At 40.7% G+C, this 23,780-nt stretch overlaps 1 protein-coding gene across 7 annotated transcripts in view; it reads right to left on the bottom strand.

The window, feature by feature from the left end:
* TENM3 (teneurin transmembrane protein 3) overlaps positions 1-23,780 on the bottom strand; it is a 330,131-nt gene that overhangs the window by 38,417 nt on the left and 267,934 nt on the right. For 2 of the 7 annotated variants that reach the window (XM_082608816.1, XM_082608817.1), the window contains 5 exons: positions 20,058-20,307; positions 19,329-19,349; positions 9,900-10,132; positions 8,426-8,580; positions 6,762-7,636 (listed from right to left, as the gene is read on the bottom strand). In XM_082608816.1, coding sequence (XP_082464942.1) covers positions 6,762-7,636; positions 8,426-8,580; positions 9,900-10,132; positions 19,329-19,349; positions 20,058-20,307 — 1,534 coding nt within the window. The remainder of the gene's footprint in view (positions 1-6,761; positions 7,637-8,425; positions 8,581-9,899; positions 10,133-19,328; positions 19,350-20,057; positions 20,308-23,780) is intronic. The other 5 variants (XM_082608818.1, XM_082608814.1, XM_082608819.1 and 2 more) reach the window with 3 other exon arrangements.

The raw sequence follows: 23,780 nt of genomic DNA, 5'->3' as shown, positions 1-23,780 counted from the left end.
CCAGAAGAGAACAGAGTCCATATTAGCTCTGCTTTGACACCTCAAGATATTCTGAAGCCAGGATCCTGGAACACAGGCAAGGGGCTTCTTCTGGGAGTCTAGGAGTTAGGGTAGCCTGGAGGGAGGGATGCTGAGGTTGCTTTTATTTTGATATCATAGGAATCAGTCAGATGCCAGACAGTGTCTGGAAAATACCCAACTGTCCATCTTCAGTTCTGTGATTATAAAATAATAAAGTTCCCTTTCACTGCTTGTCACCGTGTAGATTTCTTGCCCTGTTATCAGACAACACTTTAAAATGGCTGGTGTATATAACTTGGTCTTAGAGTAAGTAAATCCTCTGATCATCACTGTGTAGGGGAAGTTGCTGACACACCAAGATATGATGCTCTCTGATCATCTAACTTAGACAGCTATGCGATTAGTTTAAGGAAGGAATCGATACTCTTGGAAGTGGCACGTACTCGGTTTTGAACCATTATGGGACAACTGAGCACATCTAGAACATTAACTGCCTGATGGAACTGAAACAGTTAATGTAGCCTGCAACTGTCGGCGCACTGCCAATTGTACTGAGAAACCGAGACATTTTATATTATATGTACACTGCGATGTGCTGAGAAAATCTGACTAATCTGTTTTTCTGTTTTCTGGAATTTTCTCAAAAAATCTGAATAACACACAATTTCCCCATTTCCCTTTCTGCTTTGAAACCTGGACAGAACTAATTTTTCCTTAAAACTAGATTGCAGAAGAAAATTGGATTAAATCAAACATTAGTAAAAGCATTGCCTTAGTAGCGTTCAGGTTAGTGTTTGAAATGTACAAAAATGTACAATTATTCAATTGGCCACACACTTTTTTTTTACTGATGTCCCTGGGACCACACATTCTGGTTACAAACTTAAAGCAAAATTATTAAACAATTAAACAAAACAGCAAAAATGGAAATCAACCACAGCATTTCCCCATGAATTTAAGTGAATCTGCTGCTAAAATCTCTTAAAATCATCCTTAATGCAGCAAATGTTTCCTTCCACGAGGAACGAAAGAGAAAAAGGAAAATAAAGGAGAGGAATTGGGCACCAGTTTTAGAAATGTATTTGTAAAACGGGTTGCTTTGTTTTTAATGCAGTTTTGGGCAGAAATAGCAATGAAACGTGGTTTCAGCGTTTGAATTTTTAGGGTTGGATGTCAGATGCCTACCAAAGGAAAGGTTATCTTCTCAGTTTTGTCCCATGGAAGATGCCTCTGTAATTTTTCTAACATCATGAGCTATTATAGTCACACACACACATCAGGAGAACACAGCCTGGCACAGATGTCCGGCTATTTAGACATGATTCAGTGTCAAGGGGACCGGACGCATCTTTCCCGACCAGGAATAACCATCACTGAGTTCTCCTAGGTTACCTGCGCTTTCTGCTCACTGTTCTGGATCTGAAGCCCAGTTACGCCTTACGCTGCCTCTCTCTCCTCCTCTGAGATCCCCTTTTCCATCTTCTCCCAGACGATCGGAACTGATGTCAGTGGCAGCTGTGGATCTGTCGTGGGCTCGGGGTTACGTTCATTATAAAGAAACGGTTAAGAAGCTCATTCTGAAATTGCTCAGCTTGAATGAGGGACAATAAAGCACCCAAATGAGAAGCTGGAGACCCATTTACACCTACATAAATGTGTAAGAGCTGAAACTCATTTATTTGCTCCGTGAATCTGAATAGAGCTCACGAAAGACCACAGTCAGCCCCATGCATATAAAGCTCCAAATATTCTAAGTCCCAAGATAGAAAACTGCCACCAACCCGGCTGTGTGCATGTACACGTCAGCCAGAACTCAGAGGGTTTCTTTCCATGTTGTCTCTTCTCTAAGCAGACAGAAGAGCCTCTAGATATGCCCGCACGGTTTCTATCTTATGGGGTAAGCAAGCAGAGAACTGTGAAAGGCCATTAGTCATTAAATAATTTACTCTATTGCCCAAGTCAATACACTGGGTTTGCTTTTGTGTGCATTCAAGTGTAAGAACTGAGGTTTCACTCCAGCTATGAACTTGTTAAATAATAGATTTCTAGCAAGTAAGATCTTTTGGGTCTCCCTGGAATTGCTCTAGCTGAGGAATTATAACGTGTGATAATAGTTTTAAAGTGGTTTGAAGAGCAGCACAAAATCATCCCTAATCCTAAGTGAAGGGGGTGACTAGGCTTCTCACAGGGTCCTCAGACAAGGGGACCCCAGAGCTGGATGGACATCCTTTCTACCGCCCAGCAAGTCAATGGAAGAGGAGGTCTGAGGCAAGATGGCTTATTCAATTAGCAACAGATAATTATTCCGCTCGTGAAACATATTAGTCTAACTCAGGGATTTCAGAGCTGAGTTATAAACTACGTGACACCTGTCTGCCTATCACACCGTCTGTAGCATGTCTAAGAACCCTGGCCACTTCTCTAACAAATCACAGTAGGGACACAAAAATCACAAGTAACAGGAGAGAAATTGCTGTGCCAAAGACGGTATCTCTAGTGTCTGAAATCAAGGTTTCTTGTGCTTTGCAAACTACCGGTGAACCCTAAAAAGTCACCCTATTTTATTGGTGACTGATGAGAATCTCCAGTTGAGAGTCGGGTTTCCTTTTCCTAGAGCCATTCTTCCTGATACCAGGGCAACAGTATACTTTAACTGTATTTGCATGGGAAATGTTTTCTGTCTTTAACTCTTTGATCCCAACATTTCAGAAGAAAGTGCTACCAGTATGAAGTTTTAATTTTCGTTAATTATTGTAACAACAAGGTCAACTGAGGAAGTCCTTACTTTATAAAGCAAAAGAGAGTAAATGTGTAATAGTAGGTAAATATATTTCAAAAAATCAACAACAGAAATGAGAAGCGTTAATATTTTCAGCATTAACTCTTGGTACAGAAAGGTCTGAACTGTTTCAGAAGGCAGATATTTACATGATACTCTTCCAACGGAGGCAGCGCTAGGTTTGATCAGATTCTTCTCTATAAACAACCGTTCACCTGGCCACATATTTGGTTTACTCCTCTCTATTCCTTCATTCAACAAATAGCTATTGGGGGCGCTCTACAGGCACCGCAAGCTTCCAGGAGCCGTGGGAGCCACAGACATATTGGCACAGCTTGCATTTTAGAAGGTACTGTCACATTTCATTCTGTACATTCTGTGACATACATGTCACAATACTGTGACATGCTGATGGTAAATGAAAGTTTGCACGAAGAAAAGAAGAAGTGAAATTAAAACATGTAAGGTAAACAATTTCAGCTAATTCTCTTTTAAAATTTCTTTGGTAGAAACTGTAGTGACTGCACTTTTTATTGGTAGGCAATTTATTGATCCCAGGTCTTCTTCCATCTGTTTCTATCCTATAAAGCTTTAATCTCAAGGCTTTTTAGACACTAGGCTAGCTAGAAAGCTGGACACATACAAATGGGAATTTGGGCTGAAAAGCTTTATCTTTCTTTGCAAGGTATTTGTACATAAAGATAGATACAGCATGTATCAGATCTAGGAACTAGTATCACAAAAGTCATAGAAAACAGGTGTTTTTCAACTGTGAAGTGTGTTTTTTCCCCCATAATCTCCTTGTGGTTTTCATAAAACTCTGACCATTGTCAAACCTCTCACATCCCTTCTTTACGAAAGTACCAAGTACCCTTAAAAGGTCTAAATTAGACATGTAGTACGATAAGAACGTGAGGGGAAATATTACAGACATGTACTAGGGTTCTGGGCGTCTGCCAGCTCACTAGTAATGACAAACACCAAGGAAGCCTGGCAGGGGTTCAGAGTCCCCTCTGGCTCTTCTAGAACCTTCACATCCAGTCTCATATCCGAGTCAGCACAGAATAAGCAGAAACTGTTGTTGTCAAGGCTCTGACGAGTAGAGGTGGGGGGTTGAGTGTATCCATCAACGATCTCAGACTTACACAGACAGAAAGGGGCCACTCTGTCAGAATCCGGAGGACGCTTCCGGAGGGGCTGCCTGATGATGACACTCCTTTTCCTTCTTTTACGCACTTACTTTTGAACGTGTTTTAAAGTTTCTCACCCTTAGAAAGGGTGGACCCTTGCTCATTCACAGCTAAATTATAAGAACGTACAGAAAGAAAAAAATGATCATTTGTCATTCTGATATGATGATTCTGAATTACTTAGGTTAAATGCTCTATTTTTTTTCTGTCTTGTATGGTAATACACTGTTTTGCAAAGTGCATAAATGTTTCTTGGAAATTTTTAAGTCATGTCTTTGCTGCAGACATCTAAAGGAAAATTAACTAAAACACTGTTTTTTGAAAGTAATATTTCTGTTTCTCTTATTAGAAAAGCTGTTTCTCAAGTACTGTAAACTACTATATTCTTAAGTTATAGCAAACACATGTTTATATGCGTGTGTGTGTATATAATTATGAGGTTTATATTTGGTGGAATACTTCAATAATGCTTTTTGGAATAGTGGCCTTTATTGTAATTTATCTAGATGTAAGACTTAACAGATATACTTTAAATATGATGTGTGGGCTTCCCTGGTGGCGCAGTGGTTGAGAGTCCGCCTGCCGATGCGGGGGACGTGGATTCGTGCCCCGGTCCGGGAGGATCCCACATGCCGCGGAGCGGCTGGGCCCGTGAGCCATGGCCGCTGGGCCTGCGCGTCTGGAGGCTGCACTCCGCAGCGGGAGAGCCCACGGCAGTGAGAGGCCCGTGTACCGCCAAAAAAAAAAAAAAAAAATGATGTGTAATGGGTCTGTATTAGCGCAAATATCATTGTGATTTATTTTAATTAATTAAAAACTTTCATTCTTGCAAACAGTGCTTGCCCATTATATTCACAAGACAGGTTTGCCAACTCAACCTCTACCTTAGCAGTCATGTTGATTCTCCACTAAGTCTGAAATTCTTGGAGAGCATTTAGTACTAGAGGAATGTGTCTTCCTTGTGTACCGTAATATTAAAAAAGTAAAAGTCCCAAATTTGTTTATACTATCCCACATCAACTCCACCAATGGAGTATATCCATTTCTCACTGTAGGTCATTAGTGAACCTGTATATGTGTTGCAGAAGTTCATGCATCAGTAGTGACCCACATGATGAACCTCTGTGCATTGTCAATTCCCGGGAACGAATAAGAACACATTCAAAAATGGCTCACAGAGCAGAGCTTGAGTCCTAGACTGCACTAAAACCTTATTTCTCTATTTTCGCCCCTGCTTTTAAACCGAAACCCTACCAATGCCACTATCATTTCCTGAGGATCTTATCATCAGAGCAGCCCTCCCGCCCAGTCCCATCTGATGGGAGCACTTCTACTGAACTCTTTTTTCGCCTCTCTGGCAACAGAGCCCGCTATCACTTTGAAAGGAAGTGCTTGCCATTAACTTCCAATTTATTCCTTTCCTATTGTGATCCTAAAATGAGCAAAAGGAAGGCTAAGAACAGAATTTTAACGTAATTCAATTGCACAGGTTTGTTCCGCTGACAAAATCATGCTGCTGGGTAACATTCATTTTATTAAAAGGGAATCTGTCAAAAAAAAGAAAAGCAATCCAAGCTACAGGAGAACTAAGCCTAATGTGTAAGTTCTATTCCAGAAAAGTTGTATGGAAAATATTTGTATATTGGATCATTTTTTTCTACTGACTTTTATCATAATTTTGGAGCTGTGTTCCTACAGAAAGTACATTTGCTTCAGCATTTCATCGAAAAAGTCACACTAAGGACCTCAATATTCATTTCCAGGAGTATTTTGCATTTGTCAGCATGCCGTCTCTGCACATCTAATTTCCCCTTATGATTCGTGCAATGTTAGTGGAATGAACAAGTAATGGAAAGTGATTTTACACAGTCACAAAGTGTGAGTGTTCAAAGAGCAGGTTGCCTGGGCCACTCCTCCACAAATTTAGTATAATACCCCAGCTGGACGCTCCTTCTACTTTTTCATATGCTTTCAGAGTGACCAGCTATTTCTGATTTGCATTTAGTGGTAAGGTTCTTATAAGTGGAGTTTAGATGCTCCAATAACTGATTATAAAAAGTTAAGCCCTTCTATTTGTGGTGCTGATGGGATCAGCCAAGTTCATTGTAAATGTTTTTAAAGCTTCCCTTCAGTGACAGCTCCCAAAACAGTCAGCTTTAGCACATGGGCAAATATAAACCCCAAAAGTTTTTGCCTAAAGCCAAGGCTGCAGTATGTTTCCCCAAAAGTTTGCTGCTAATATATTAGGTCTGTATGAAGTTAGATATTAAATTAATCTTTAAGCGGAGGTAGATTGACCTCGATGGTAATGAAACTTAAGCTTCAGGGCTCCCCACTTGCCTGGGTCCCCTTCCAAGGCCCTGAGTCTAATTTTGTCTTTTTTTTTTTCAGAAAAAGGGATTCCCAAATTACAGAAGTTCCAAGCCCCCCAAAAACCTGAATCCCACTTGCCCTTAAGATTGTACTATTATTATTCATACTACTGTACATAAAATAGATAAACAACAAGGACCTACTGTATAGCACAGGGAACTATATTCGATATCTTGTAATAACTTATAATGGAAAAGAACCTGAAAAAGAAATATATACATATATATGTAGAACTGAATCATTTTGCTGTACACCTGAAACTAACACAACATTGTAAACCAACTATACTTCAATAAAAACGAACAAATAAACAGGAAAAGGATTATACTGTTATTATTTTAGATTACATTATTATATCACAGTATTTTATAATCAGAATAGAATTTTGATTTACTTACTCAAAAAATGTTGTCCATCCAGTTTCATCGCTTTTAGTGGCTAAAAGGCCGCTGTTGCCATGGTAAGTAAACAAAACTAATTCCAGTCCTTGAGCGGTCATGCTTTTCAGACATCCATTTGTTCCTATGGTCAGCCATATCACTTGGTTATCAGGAGACACCACTCGGACTGGCATCCGATTTGGGTCCCGTCTAATCCTAAGGGTATTGCCGTTACTGTCGGTCACAGCAGTAATATCATTGTCATTGCTGTAGCTAAAATTGTACAGATAATCGCCAGTGACTAAACTCACAGTATACTGGTGAGTGCCATTGACGTCAAAGATATAGAGTTCTTGGTCAGCTGGAGAGGCGACTTCATAGAAGTTCATAGAGTTAAGTAAAGGCTTGTTCTTTGACACAGCCCGGATCCGAATGTTTCCTAGGTCTGCAATGTACAGGGTGCCATCCGGGGAGGCGGCAAGGGAGGAGGGAGCGCTCAGTTTGGCGTCTTTGGCGTAGCCATCTCCGCTCTGGTAGCAGTCACAATTGGCATCGTTTTTGCAGTCACACTCTGACGGTATCCCAGCAACCAGGGAGATCTCCCCATCTGTGGTGACTTGCCTTATCCGGTTAATTTTCTTTTCGTCGGTTTCAGTGATGTACAGGACCCCGCTGTAGGACACAGCGATGGCAGTAGCCGACTCCAGGGTCGTCTGAACTGCATGCTTGCCCACAGAATATTCCACTCCTGGCACCTGGCAATGCATGGGCCGCCCGGCAGCAATGCGCACTTGACGATTTTCAGTGATCTGTAAAACTACGTTATTATCCAGGACATAAATGGAGTTATCCATAGGGTTAATGGCTAGGTCAGTGGGCCATTCCAGACGTACCTTCGTAAAAAAGAAATGGTCTGGTTACTCAGTTACTGAGCTGTTGTTAATTTGCCGGAAGAGTAAATTAGAAATTTACTGGGAAAATCTGGGGAAATTACCGTTGATTTGGTAAACTGTTTAAAAATAGTTTTTAAAATAGATACAGTGAAATAAACTTAAAAAGTTTTGAGTGGAGACAAATGTAGGAAATAAAATTTTATTTAAAAATGCAGCTCGTTGAAAGATTTGCAAGTTCTGGCCAAACAGCAAATGAATCATAAGTAGTGAGTTAACACATATCAATGAGATGTGAACATACTCGTTCCTTTTAGCAGTAACAATCACCCAGTGCGGGGCTTTCTAGGTTATGAATACATTAGTGTTCCCTTGTGTTTTCAATCAGGCCAATAGTAAAGTTTCTAATTCTAAATATAAGTCCCTGAGGACTAATCCTAGTGGGTTCTCTCTACTACTTAAGGACCTCACGCAATCAAAAGATTAGAGATTTAAGCTGTTTTGTTCTTTTTGGAATATCTGCACGCTGTCACTTTACTGGTACTTTATTACAAATGATTAGCACTTCTTAGTGATAACTGTTCTGTATCTCACTGAATTCTTCAAATGCAGAACTGGAGAAGAAAATAACTTTCTATTAGCTCCTGAGACACATTTTAATGGAACAGCTTTACCACAACGACTGATGCCCACGACACGCGCAGTTTAATACAGTGTCATCATAGTGTACTGACACAGTAAATCAAGTCACTTAGAAGAAAAACAGACAATTGGGTGTAATGTTTTCACTACCTGGCTGATGTGCATGCTCGTGTCACAAGTTAAAGGCCTGGCTGAAGTCAGATCGTTAGAGCCTAGGAGAGTTGATATGATTCCATTCTGATCAACTTTTCTGATCATGGTTCCATCAACAAAGTAGATTAATCCATTTTTATCGATCGCCATTCCTGTATTCAAGAGAAGTAACAGTTATTAATCTTTCAAAAATGATTAATTTTAATTAAATGCTCAGGCCCATCACGAAACTCAACATTTAACCCCAGTGATAACATGGGCAGTAGGCAGCAAGTTAAGACTGCAGATTGCAAACACATTAGGAAAAACCCAACATAGGCATTCATGTTACGTATAAGTGTAAAATGTAATAAAGAACTGAAATTTGTAAGAATCTGTCCTTTGTGTGTGAATCATATAGGTAGCACCTGTGTTTTAAATATAAACACTGTACAGCATTGTCATCTATAAATTATAGAAACAGGTCATATTCTGTTACACTGAACTTTATATTCTAACAAAAACAGATCTAAGCCAAGGTTAGTGTTTTATTGACCTTGTTACAATGAAATTTGCTAGTATGAATAACTCAGCACAACAAATACTTTTTTTCCAGTCCTTGTTCACATAATAGTATCTAGCTATAATGAAAAAAAAAAAAACCCAAAAAACATAAAGCCTCAAACCAAAAACCACTGTAATGAATGGCATAAAACATGAGGAAGGAGTCAGTCCTGCTGGTTTAAAAGCTAGAAGCCTTCATCACATAGAATTTTAGCCCTTGTTACCTCCAGAAATTCCTCACAGCAAGCATTTTTTCCCATGGCATAGAAACAAAGGTTTAATAGCTCCAAACTGGGTGAGAGCTAATAGGGTTGCTTAGTGATGGCTTTTTTTTTTTTTTTTTTTTTTTCAGTACGCAGGCCTCTCACTGCTGTGGCCTCTCCCATTGCGGAGCACAGGCTCCGGACGCGCAGGCTCAGCGGCCATGGCTCACGGGCCCAGCCGCTCCGCGGCATGTGGGATCCTCCCGGACCGGGGCACGAACCCGTGTCCCCTGCATCGGCAGGTGGACTCCCAACCACTGCACCACCAGGGAAGCCCAGTGATGGCTTTTAAGGAGGCTCGGGACTCATTCATGACAAAGAAATTCCAGGACAATGGAAAAAAAAAAAAAGAATTCAGATACTTCCTTGAAGTTGAACAGGATGCGACCTGAATGATATCGGGTAGTTGCTTGATTCTTTCAAAAGTTGAAAAAACATGGTACGATTAAAAAATGCCAAGAACCTAATATTTACTGTAAAATCAACTTAGGATTGTAGCATTTTCACGCTAAAGAGCTTTTAAAAACACTAGATGTGAAACAGCTTTCCAGAACACAGTTGAGGGTAAAATATTAGACTCAGCATGAAACACAATCAGGCACTAACTGGATTTTCCACATTTTTTTTAAATAAAAAGAAATCCTCAAATTGATAAAGGCCAGTACCTTTGGGACTCATGAGTGTGGCTTCCACAGCCTTCCCTCCATCCCCACATCTGGCTTCATCAAAAGGAAGGCACTGTTCTCCTGTCCCTGCAACCACTGCAGCATTTTTAGTCAAGTCTTTTGCACCCGTGAGTGACTTGGGACGATAAATCCTGCGAGTGTTAGTGTCAGAAACATACAAATCCCCTGAGACTGGATCAGTTGCAAGGTAGTATCTATGAGCTGGGCTGCTGCTGTAAAGAAAGATGATACATAAACATCACGAAGAAAGTTACTCCTAAAACACAGTAATTGAAAGCAAAAGAAAACAGTTGATGAGAAACTAATTATAAACAGAGACTCCCCCCTCCCCGGATCAATGGCTGGAAGAATTGGTGACAACCTCTAATGTGACTGTTTTCCTTCCTTGTCTGTTGCTGAGGATTTAACAATTTATGAAACGGCCATCTTAAAAATAATCACCTTTACAAGGCAACATGCTTCCAGCCTGAAACAAAGAAGCAAGTTCTCGGAATCTTTTTGGTTCAATGCAAAGCCATGAACATACAGCCTTTGAGTGATAGGCTTCAAGTATATTCCAGGGGACAGGTGTCTCTACCAAACTTGCCAGTGAAGTATAACATACGAGTGATTTTACTTGCATCTCACGGTAGGGAAATCTCCTGTCTTCTCTTGCAATCAAACCAAAACCACCTGGGTCCAAAAAATTATTTTTTTGAAAGAAAAAAAAAGTAGTGCTGTGTCTTTCTGGGTTGCTCTACTGGAATCCAGAAAGGTAACCTGACGCAGTGACAATGTCTGTCCTGAGCTATGGGGTTAAATACTAAAATGAGGCCATTGAAGAGAAGGAGGCAGTCGTAGTGGCCTAACGCACTGAGTCCCAATGCTGGGTTCATCACTTCCATTTTTAAAATTTGCAAATTAAGCTGCTCTAAAACCTGTCTATGAATTTGGTGACATACAGATATTTGTTCACAATACAGAGTACCTCAATTTTATAAATCTAAATTAGTGCAAATGTAAAGTATGTCATGTCCCATTACTTGTAAAAACGGTTAAGACCAACGTTAGCAAGGAATGGACAAATTATGACATAGAGTTGAAAATGCAAGGCAATCCCCTTACATACACTTAACACCACATTCTTGGAATTAATGTAATTTTGTACTGTGTGCAAATATTGCCTTCTGAAAAAAAAATTCTAAAAAGAGTTTAAATGATTTGGTACCTTGACAAAGATGTCAACAGGTAGGAATCTCCGAGATTCCACAAGTCTTTTGAAGACAAAATTGGTTTTACTGATTTATTCTCATTCTCTTTCTCTCTCCACACACACACACTTACATGCTTGTTTCCATTTATTTTATATGTAGATATTTAAAATATGTAGTATAAATCTAACTAAATGAAAATATTTATCCTGAATAATGGTTTAGTAGTTTTCTCATTACTAGTTAGGGTCTAATGAAGCAGTTCTCACTACTTCATGCTCTTCTTCTTTTTTTTTTTTTTGCGATACGCGGGCCTCTCACTGCTGTGGCCTCTCCTGTTGCGGAGCACAGGCTCCGGACGCGCAGGCTCAGCAACCATGGCTCACGGGCCCAGCCGCTCCGCGGCATGTGGGATCTTCCCGGACCGGGGCACGAACCCGCGTCCCCTGCATCAGCAGGCGGACTCTCAACCACTGCGCCACCAGGGAAGCCCAATGCTCTTCTTTTTAAGTGGTGAATACATGTACTTGACTGCTCCTGTAAGATTCTGTTGTTAAAGGTTCTAGTGTTCACTGGTGTTTCTCACATTGGTAGAGGGGACAGCTGACCACACATGGGGTCTGTAGAGACCTCTGGGGCTCTAGAAAGCTCTGTGGCGGTGACGTTGGTAGACAGAGAAACACCCAGACCCACAAAGGCTTGAACGCCTTCAGATTCTCCTTTCCAACCTTTAATATCTTTTGGTGACAAGAAACAGGTTAGAGCAAGAGGTCTTGAGTGTGTAAATATGAGGGAAAGGGGAAAAGGGTGAAAAGTGATATGAAGAACTCATACAGAGACGCAAGCCGTTTGACATAGAAGCCCTTCAGAACTACTGGGTTAGACCTGATGATCAACTTGCCATGCTCAGTGTTACTGTATCGTGTTTATAAGTTGATGCCTGAGATTTAATTTTATTTAATTTTTATTTTTAAATTAAAAAAATTACTTATTTATTTATTTTTGGCCACATCGGGTCTGAGTTGCAGAATTGTTCATAGAAGCCTGTGGGCTCTTTGTTGAGGTGCGGCGGGCTTAGCTGCCCCACGGCATGTGAGATTTTAGTTCCCCGAACAGGGATGGAACCCACGACCCCTGCACTGGGAGCGCCGAGTTGTAACCACTGGACCACCAGGGAAGTCCCGATGCCTGAAGCTTTAAATGCAACGAGACATACCGTGTGCCTTAGTGTGGTAGCTTATTACTTTGTAATGAAGTGAAAAGTTACATATCAGTATAACATTCAGAGCAATTTTATAGAGGCTTTTCCCCCCTGTAATCAGTCTGATATTGGCAGAGCTGATCTTCCAGGTATGTATATATAGCTGGCAACAGAGCTGCAGCCCAATCAAGCTGGGTCTATTTTGGAAGACGTGACATTGGAGAGATTGTTTAGTCTTTCCTATCTCCCTGATTACATACTAATTATTTTTATTTATTTATTTATTTTTTTTGCGGTACGCGGGCCTCCCACTGCTGTGGCCTCTCCCGTTGTGGAGCACAGGCTCCGGACGCACAGGCTCAGCGGCCATGGCTCACGGGCCCAGCCGCTCTGCGGCATGTGGGGTCCTCCTGGACCGGGGCACGAACCCATGTCCCCTGCATCGGCAGGCGGACTCCCAACCACCGCACCACCAGGGAAGCCCTACATACTAATTATTGTACAGTTGGTTGTAAATATACATACACACATTTTATTTTCTTGCCAGTTGCATATCTATGAGCGTGACCTTTGGCCCAGATTGCCTAGGTCGGAACATTAGCTCCATCACTAACTGTGTGGCCTTGAGCAAGATGGCTAACTTATCTTTGCCTCAGATTCCTTATCTGTAAAGGTGATAATAATGCAGATGTCATGGGATGCTGAGAGGATTACATGAACTAGTACAAGTACAATCCTTAGAACAGGGCATGCCACACAGTATGTACTCAGTAAGCATTAGCTGGGCTTCCCTGGTGGCAGTGGTTAAGAATCCGCCTGCCAATGCAGGGGACACGGGTTCGAGCTCTGGTCCGGGAAGATCCCACATGCCGCGGAGCAACTAAGCCTGTGCGCCACAACTACTGAGCCCGTGAACCACAACTACTGAGCCTGCGCTCTAGAGCCCGCAAGCCACAACTACTGAGCCCACGTGCCACAACTACTGAAGCCTGTGTGCCTAGAGTCCGTGCTCCGCAACAAGAGAAGCCACCGCAATGAGAAGCGCGTGCACCGCAACGAAGAGTAGCCCCTGCTTGCCACAACTTCAGCAAGCCCGCGCACTGCAACAAAGACCCAACACAGCCACAAATAAATAAATATAATAAATTTTAAAAATTTAAAAATGCTTAAAAAAAAAATAAGCGTTAGCTATTCTTAATATCGGCTTGTATCCTGTCTCCTCTTACATTGCTACGGCTTTTTGCCTTGTAACTCTAGCCAGTGTAGAAGTGTAATAACTACTGTTAACTAAATGATAACTTGACTTTTGAAAATGTAAACAAGGAAAAAAATTCTCTAAATTTGGAGAAGTTCAAATTTGTTTCCTTAGTCCTGCTGTTATAACATCGAAGCTATTAAAACGACGCAGATCCTTCTTAAAACATCCAGTTTGAATTGTTTCTAGAGCAATGATGATAAAGGTAAATGAAGAATGCATACTTTTTCATGACGTCCCTCATTTTGAGAAAAAACAACAGATTTCTGAGATGGCTGCTTGAGTAGCAGTGGCTCTCTCTTTAGCTATAGGGCATGAGTTTTCTTGGTCGAAAAATAATGGACATTCGAGTCATAAGCTTTGCCTTTATTGGCATAACTTTTATTCCAGTGGGACAGTAATAAGAGAAGGTCCAAAGTGGTGCTTTATATTTGCTATTTCCTGTCCTGAAGCACTCCTTCCTTGAAGACACAGAAATTTCTAAATCAAGCACTATATGCCAGTGGCTTGAAAGATGTCCACCAAGTGAAGGCTCTAATTTTGCAGAGAACTCTATTGTCCAAAAGAACAAATGTGGAGGAGCACGTGGCCCTGGAGAAGAGAATTTGCTTCTGGAAATACTCCCCACAGAATAGCAGGAAACTAGAGCTACATCCATTCCCGGCAGGGCAGCTTGCTATGGCAATCTAGAGCTGCTCCTTGGGTCCCAGCCTTCCCTAAATGAAAGAAGGGATCTGTACTGAAACACTAAAAGAAAAGACAAGTGAGTTTGGAAACTTTCAGTTGACAGGCTGGTGGCAAGAAGCTCTGAGCCACGTGTGCGACGCGTCTGGGATTCAAGGACACCTGATTTAAGCACAGAGTTTTCTGATAGCGGTGCTGGTTCTTGTCCTTCTGATTTCCTGAAAAGCCAAAGCCCTGGAGAGGCTGGTACAAGTGGGTGATGAGCTTTTAGATCAGTAATACATCTGTGAACATGGGAGGCTATGATGACTGCAAACGGTCAGCCGCTGGCAGCTGGGGTGCAGGAAACGGGGGGGAAATCTCTATTCAGCAGAAGAAGTACAATAGCCTTCTTGTGTGACTTACTGGGAGTTTCATTTCAGAAAGGTTTATGATAACATTGAGATTGTGACTAATAGCAGCAAAATCAAAGAAGCTGAGATCAAGTGAAGAACCTTTACTATACTGTGCCTTGATTCTTAACTCACCCTGAACTGCCTAGATCATCACAACTACCAGGCCGTTTTCTCTGCATCTTCCTCAGTTAGATACAGACCCAGTGGTAAATGCAGACTAGACTTGCTCATTTATTTTGTCATAATTCAACCTTCTTAGACTTGAGAAATATTTGCAAAGGACAAGCTATAGAATAGATATCCTTAGAACTTTTAATCTTTTTAGCTGGACACTGTACCACAGCCCTTGGAACACAGAGTGTTTGAAGAAGCATAAATTACATTTATGTATAAAATTAAACTGTGATTTTCTGGCTAATGAAAGACTGTTTATATTATTGCAAGCAGGGTTTCGGGATGTGATATTTTTGTGCCTGCTTAATTTTTAAATATTAAGTCAATGAGAAGTGCTGAATCAAATTTTTATAGTTTTGTATCTAAACTTTAACCGGTTCAATTTCATAGACTTGTGACTGACCCTTTCTTTGATCTTTTAATTGGTAATATAAAATTCACAAAGTTTAGTTTTAGACCTCCATGCTTAAATGTCCCTTGGCTGGTATTAGTTAATTAATTTAGTTTCCTTTATTTTGGAATTTTAAAGCATTGGAACAGGAGTGAGCTAAAATTTACTGCCTACAAAAAGGGTTTGTTAGCAAACTAACACTATAAACATCGTAAGAGGAAATGTTTAGCATATATAAAAGAAACTTATTTTCTAAGCATTTCAGAAGCTCCCATTTATGTAAAAAATTTAGTATGTTGGGTAGTATTTATAACTATTCATTAAAGAATAGCTAGAGACTTTGATAGAATATCCTGACAAGTACTTAATAAATTTGGTATGACAGAATATTTTGAATTTTAAAATATTAAGACTATTGTTTTTATACTTATTTTACTATTCAATATTTTTATTCATTCTTTTCCCCCATTAGTCCAATTAATGAGTCTGCTGATAGGGCACGAAACACACGTACAGGAGCAGAAGCATGCATTCTCCTACTTTACTTGATCAGTAACAGCTGACTTCTCTGTTCATTTTTATAGATTTAGACAGTTTTCTTTTTCTTCCTATCACCTACTCCTAAGCCTTTCATGACGTTTATGCTAGCCAGGCAAGTGGGGAGAAGGAGAAATCCAGGTGGATCCTATCATCTGGTAAAAGGAAGATGATACAGGCAGGTAAATAGGAAGAAGCACCTGAAAAGAATTTTAATTTTTTAAGCTAAATGAAGAAGGTCCGATGAGCTGAGATATCGTCATTTTGTTTAGGTCAATTCTGATAAATTAGTTACTAAGTGAAGGGAATCCCTATTTCTGTCAATGATTTTGTCCTCTGTTTGATGACTTGAACTCAAAAGCCTCGGTTATTTTCTACATCTTCCTCTTTTTCATCACCCATACACAGTGTGTCCACTCTCTGCCTTCCTTTATGTTATTGGCTGATTGCCTTCATGACTTGCCAGACTATTTTAGGCACCTAGCATCTCGTGGTTTCACGGAACAGCTTTCTAACTGATCTTCCAGTCATCCTGGACACTGATACCAGACTCACCTTCCTAAAAGGCCACTCTGAGATGCCGCTATCTTGTTCAAGATCAGACCATGGTTCCCCACTGTCTCTGTTACCCGGCAGGACAGGAGAGGAGCTCCTTAGAGCAATCAAGGCCCTGAGCTCTCTGACCCTAACCTGCCTTTCTACCTGTGTCTCTCATTACTACCAATATGGTGATTTTGGTTTTATCAAAATTATAATTTTGAAGTGGATCGGGCTCCTCTTAGAACATGTCCCGCTCATCTCTTCAGAGCACGTAAGTTGCCTTACTCTATGTTCTTTTGTTACCGAGTCCAAGCTCACTCTGCTCGCCGCATGACAGCCTAATAAATCGGAGACAGGTGTTGAGGCAGGGAATATACCACTTTATTGGGAAAGCCGCAGACCGAGAAGACGGCAGACTACAGTCTCAAAATAACCATCTTATCGGGCTTTGGATGCCAGTTTCTTTTACAGCACAGAGAGGGGGAGGAGATAAGGAAGTAAAGTAAAAAGGCCACAAGTTTTGGAAATATCCCCTGGAATGGCCAGCCTCGGGGAGGGCATGTGTTAATGTCTCCTTTCTTGTAGCCATTCACAGGTGGGCAGGGTCCGGATGTTCCCCTGAACAAAGGCACTTTGGTTTAACATTCAGGCAGGGTTCCCCGGGGCAGGCCATTGTGTATAGACAGTACCCTTTTAGTGAACAAAAGCAGCGGGAAGCAAGGGTTAAAGTGAAAGAAACAGATCCAACATGGAGTCAGATTGGGCTCTTCCCTGTTTCACTGTATTCATGACTGTTCTCCTTCCTCCTGGTTGTTTTGTGTAAGCAGACTTCACCTTAGAGCCACGTCAAATATCCACCTTCCAGGAAGCCTCCGACCCACGCTCCCATCTCCCAGGAATCCCTTCCTCCACAGTTACTCTCGCAGTACAGGCCGTGGATGTGATGAAGTGTCAAAGAACGACACTGATGATGTGATTTAGTCCATTACATGCAGATCCTGTTTCCCCTACTAGATTGGGAGTTCTGAGAGCATGGACTTGGCCTCACACTACGATTTGTCCAAGAGCCTAGCACGTGGTAAGTGATCACTTAACACTGACTTAATAAAGACGAATATCAAGTTAAAACCCAAACCGGTGTATTTTACATGCATGGCTTATAAAGGAAATGCAAGCAGCCACATGTAGCCAGGATAATGTACAGGGGAGATAATATACAGAGGAGAATCATGAGAGAGGGGTTACAATGAGTATCACTGCCAAACAGCACGAGTTAGTACATAATGAGTTCATTTTATGAAGTATTGTTGATAAAAAAAGGTAGCTCTAACCTCATAGATTTTTTTTCCAGAGAGATGATAGTTCTAGGTAATTTGTCAAATGATTGTGAAATAAATCTAACTTTTTGCACACCCATGGCAGTAGCCCATAGAAACCTGGCCATTTGGACAGATGAAAACTGGCTGTGTGGTATAGTGCAAGGAACACACTTTTTAGAGGCATTCAAATCTCTGCTCCCCATTTCTTAGTTATGTATCTTGGGGAAGATACATAACCTCCTTGAGCCTCTGTCAGTTCCTGTGTAAACCTGGAAGGGCTGTTGTGTGGGTCTGCAGCACCGTGTATCTGGCACCGTGCCTGGCATGGAACAGGCCGGCTTGTTAAAAGGTGGCTGCTTTGATGGGCTTTCTGTATTGCCTCCAGTGTTTTTGCATTTAGTTGGTGCACACACCAGGTTGTCTTTTCTCCACAGTTACTAAGAAGGCAAGGCCAGAAAAAGTTTGATATTCCGCTGTGGTTTCTAAAAGCAGAGCTTTGCAGGCTCAGAAGTCTGGAGAAATTCTGTGTTAGTTTTTTGCATGCGGCTGGGCTATTAGCTGGTAGCATAAGATCAATAGGGGAGCTTAGGAAAAGGTCTTAGGACCAGGCCTGGTCATACCGAGATGCGGCAGCTACACATCTTCCAGCAGAACTTTTTTTATTTCCTAGTTGTCAATCTCTACACAACAGTTTAACTGAATCATGTGGATTTATTCAGCTCAGGGACTTCACATAAATTATCACGAATTTTTCTATCTAATATCATTTTATTAGTTATTTTAATGGCCAAACTAGATTTAGCGTATCCAATATGTCTTGCTTTTTTTGGCTAGCTTTACTTGCAAACATATTTTTTTCTCCCTTTTTTTTTTTTTTTTTTGCTGTCCTGAGGAAAGTTTTTCAGTCAAAAGTGTCCATATATTATACAAGCTTGCATACAGAGCAAACAGAATCTGGAAAACTTTTGAACCTATATATTTGCTTCGACTATATTCATTCTTAGCCTCGAGGAAAGTCTTTTCTTCCATAATAATGTCAGTGGAGACACTACTTCTTAAAACTCAAATCTAGTAATTCTCTCAACTTAGGAAAACATAAATGGGTTTTAAACACACAGTTTTAACTACAGCAGCAATGAATTTACCGGGAAGTCAATACAGCTTAACCTTTAGGGCCCCTTCACTTGTATGGGTTCCTTCCAAGGCCAATGAGGGCCCTGGCAGCGTATTCAGGCGATCTTATGTTTCTAAAAATTTGCCAAAGTAAACTATTTTTAGATTCTTTTTCTTAAACAGAATACCCCAAATTGAATAAGCTTTGGGCCCAATAAAGCAGGATGTGCCCTGGCTATTGGTCAAACTCAACTCTCTGTAAACTCTCCCAGCTGTGCTTCAAATGTTCTGCTCCATATGGCTCAGAGTCAGTAACTGAAATTTACAGATTTTGTTGTTGTTGTTACACAGAGATGTTCATTATACTAATTTTTTTGTGACAGAATTTACTTTGTTAGCCAACTTGAAAATATAAATTATATTGCACAATAGGAGTTGCAATATGTTGTATAATAGTAGTTCATTTGAGTAGTTTTCATTCCTTAGATGTTCTGTGATACTGAGTTTCCTCTCTCATGAAATGTTCTTAGAAAACAATGTCAGATACTCACATTGAAAAGTAAAAAGGACATTCAAAAATATACAATAACTTTGAAACAAGATGCTTACCTATGTCTAAAATCTTTATTTCTTGGTGGAAGCAGACAGAAAAAGGCGGAGAAAAAAGCATAGTTAGAAAAGGTTTCTATACCATGAGTTGAATACTGAGATTTTAATTATTTTATGGAAAATTGCTAACTTAAGCAGAAATAACACTAGAAATGAATTTTGTAGGTCAAGGCTTATCAAATGATTTACAGAATAGGATGATTTTGATAATCACACTTAAATGAACAATGCAAACACAGCAATTTGTTACTTTAACTATTGGTATTATGGTTGATGGGTTAACCCAACCTGAAGACCCAATATTCTAGCTGAAAGTTATAGGCTTAGTTGGTTTACTATTATGTCCCAATACTGTAGGAAAACATTTTACGCCTTCATTTCAACCCATGTGAAACAAAAGAGTGACAACCTATATCATAAGGTTATTCTAAAGATAACTAAAGGGATTTAAAAATCATAGTTCTAGCTTATTGGAGTACAGAGAATTCACTGGAATCACTGAGACATTTTATACACTGGGTGACTGCATACTCTTTTATGCATTTATGGCACAATATATACGTGTTGGGCTTTTCTTACCTTTAACCAAGAATTTAACTGCTTCCTAAGGAGAACTGTAAACACTGGAAAGGTATGTTTAAATAAATGAATCAGTACATTAGATTCAACATTTTTAAAGTAAAGGCGTGTTTAGCTCTGATCAAAATCCCAAGCTAGGCAGAGACATACCTCAGTTCCAAGACACTCGTCACGTTCCCGGAAGGGAGCACCCGCCGCACGTAGTTGAAGTCCCCCACGTACAGGCTGCCGTCGACCCCACAGGCTAACGCCACCGGGGCCAGGAGTTTATTCCCGTCAGCTGGACCATTGCAGCTTGGGCACGAGATGCTGCGCCTGCGGCCGTTGCCCATGATGCTGCTGACGACAGGAGGCTGCTGGGAGATAAACTGATTTTCCCCGTTTCCCTTGTACAGTATACCTAGAAGAGAGAAAACACATTTTTCTTAAGATGAAAGGAGCAGAGATGAAAAGCACACATGTTCACTCTAGAAACCACAATTCGCTGCCTTTTCGATTTGGACTGGAAAACTGTCATCTAAAGTTCTTTTGGAAAGAACTCCATTCAGTTACCTAGTGTAAAATATCATATGGCAAGACACATAGGGTACATCAAAAAATGCCATCTGTTACGGATTTAAAGAACGTCTGGTGGAAGAAACAAAGGACTCACAAGAAAACTTAAAAACCCAAATTCTCAACACCAGTGATTCTCAAACTTGGCTACACATTGGAACTGACAGGGGAGCTGTAAAACTACCGATGCTGGATCTCACCCTGAGGGATGCTGATTTAACTGATCTGGGGAGCAGCCTTGGCACTGAGATGTTTTAAAACTCTCCAGATGCTCTTAATGTGCAACCGAGTTTGAGAACCATCTCTACACAAGGTTCTTTAGGGAACTGCAAGTTGCCTAATTGTTAAATGAGGTCGAAAACCTTCTATATTAATCCAACTAATAAAAATGGGCGCTGTAAATATGAATTTCTTCTTTATGAGTTTATCCCTGATTTTTTTTTTTTTTTTTTTTTTTTTTTTTTTTTGCATTACGCGGGCCTCTCACTGTTGTGGCCTCTCCCGTTGCGGAGCACAGGCTCTGGACGCGCAGGCCCAGCGGCCATGGCTCACGGGCCCAGCCGCTCCGCGGCATGTGGGATCCTCCCGGACAGGGGCACGAACCCGCGTCCCCTGCATCGGCAGGCGGACTCTCAACCACTGCGCCACCAGGGAGGCCCCAATCCCTGATTTTTAAAAAGTTAAATACACTTTATGGGAAACAAAGGTAGGAAATATATATCATACCTCCAACAAACTACTAAACTGCTGAAGAGTATTCTTCTTGTTTATACTTCAGCCTGACCTGAGAGTGCATGAACATGCAACTATTCAAACTTTCAGACATGACAAAATTGGGAAGGGCGGTTTATAATTTAAAGTGAATCCTGCTTTTAGACACGAAAGTGCCAACAAATTTAAGAAGACAAAATTGCCAGTCTGCTCCGTTTTGGTCTGCAATGAAAATCTGAGAGAAAATTCCAAATAAATATTTTCATAGTTAGAAACTGGATTTGAGTGGAGATTCTAATTTTATTCATTTGCCGTTTTTATACATAGATCACTGGTTCCATTTTGCTCCGATGTAACTGGATGGTCAGCTGGTATTGTTCCGTACACATTCAAGGTCCTTCTCAATGTGTTATTCTCTGTAAACACCTGTTGTTTATACTTTTTAACAGATGTACTGTTAAAAGAATCAATCCCATGAAAGTACAAACAGGAAACTTGAGAAAGTGTTTTTTCCTCCCACTTTGGGATAATTTTAAAGTGAAGAAGAAAGCAGAATAATTATGTTCCTCTCATAGCTCAGCACATTTTAGGTGAATTCTGGGATTACTTTTTTAATGCTTTGCTATTTGGGTGATGTAATAATCATAGCCAATCTACCTAAAGAAATCAGGACTGATAAAACAGGTTTATTCAAATTTAGGGAAAATCATCTAAATAAGGCTGGATCATAACAACAGATGAAAGGCATTTTGCCTTGAATATTCAAAGAATACATTAATGAGCCCTAAGATCTTTCTTTCTGTGATTACGTTATTTGACAATTACGGGACTATAATTTCCTAGAAGAGCCAGTTCTGTAATTTTCATCAGGACAGTCCCACAAAGTCGGCCTACTGCTCTACTGCATCTGACTTATTCCTTCATTTCTTAGAGTGATCGGTCTTTCATGATTCTCTGGTATTATGACAGAATAGAAAGATGAACATTAGAATATTTATTTTCATGTTCCAGGGTGCCTGCACAAACACCTGTCACTGTCTACATTTTTGTCTTCTCTTCTTCCTTAATATATTTCCATGGCTCATCCACCTTGTCATGATTACAAATCACTTTGTTTACTCAATTAGACACACGTCACTTTGAAAAGCCACTACTTGTCAAACTGCTCTTGGATAAAATCTGAAATCACAATCAGTTGTCTGTGAATTAGGTTAGCTTGCATTTTAAAATAATATTTATTTTATAATTTATAACCATTTTTTTGGAGGACGGAATTTGGTGTGGCCCAATTTTTACATCTGACCTGATATCTTAATAAAAATTAAGGGCTTCCCTGGTGGCGCAGTGGTTGAGAATCTGCCTGCCAATGCAGGGGACACGGGTTCGAGCCCTGGTCTGGGAGGATCCCACGTGCCGCAGAGCAACTAAGCCCGTGCACCACAACTACTGAGCCTGCGCGTCTGGAGCTTGTGCTCCACAACAAGAGAGGCCGCGACAGTGAGAGGCCCGCACACCGCGATGAAGAGTGGACCCCACTCGCCGCAACTAGAGAAAGCCCTCGCACAGAAACTAAGACCCAACACAGCCAAAAAAAAAAAATTAACTATACATTATTCTCTGGCAGACTGTATGTATTTTTACTATATATATCCACACACGGAATATCTATGCGTTTCTTAATTCTCCCGAATGTGACACTGAGTGCTGAGTATCATAGGTATGGGCTTTCCTGAAGTTCTTTGCTTTTTGTCTTCTTACTGGTTCATAATCTCTTGGGTGAAATCCTGTGGCTAACTGGTTATGAACTTTACCCTATGTTCTCATAATAAGTAAAATGTATGTGGAGAGGCTTTTCCTTCCATTTTGTTGGTAAAGAACTGAAGGAATATAGCAATATGTCAAACCATGTGAAATATAATTGTAGGGAATTTCATTGAGAGCCGCTACTAGCATGGCAGGCACCTGGCTTTGCACTTTGAAAGACTGTGGTTAAACCTCGTGTGACTGATGTAGCAGGCTTCAGACACTGTTGATGACCAGAGACGGCACACAGAGCATCCTCTTGGGTCGGGACGCCCCACTTTTCCAAAGCATGTGCTGCACGTGGCACTAGTTTTCGGCCCTGCTCCCAACCTTCTGAGGTGCAAAGTGAACTAAAGCTGATGTCCAGGACACAGCCGGAAAGGAAGGAGAGCTTAGCACCGCTATAAACTAGGAAAGGTGTGAAGGGTCTTTCTGTTTTGTCTTTTTCTTACTACCGATTCGCTCAGTACCGTTCTCTTCTGGAGGTGCGGCACCAGCATTTTCAAGCACTGGCTTGGAAACTCTTAGATTTAGCACGTTTGGAAAGTTTAAGAGGTATCCTCTCCAGCTCCAACACACTTTTTTTTTTTTTTTAACAAAAAGAATCAATATCAAAGCAACATTAGTCTGAAAAAGTGGCCATTAATCATGGTTAAGTATTTAGTTGTATTGCATGCTCAATTCAGCATTCTGAACCTCAGAAACCTCTGCAAGGACAAAAGCTAGATTATTTCAACAAGACTGTGAAATCTTCTCTGGCTATTCGTAAGAGAAGAGCAGAGAGTTACTAGCGTGCATGGGTCA

The sequence above is a fragment of the Mesoplodon mirus genome (assembly GCF_964341445.2).
Source record: "Mesoplodon mirus genome assembly, chromosome: 20".
NCBI classification, from domain to species: Eukaryota; Metazoa; Chordata; class Mammalia; order Artiodactyla; family Ziphiidae; genus Mesoplodon; species Mesoplodon mirus.
Note: the sequence above shows the minus strand (reverse complement) of the source record. Positions and strands in the feature narration are given on the sequence as shown.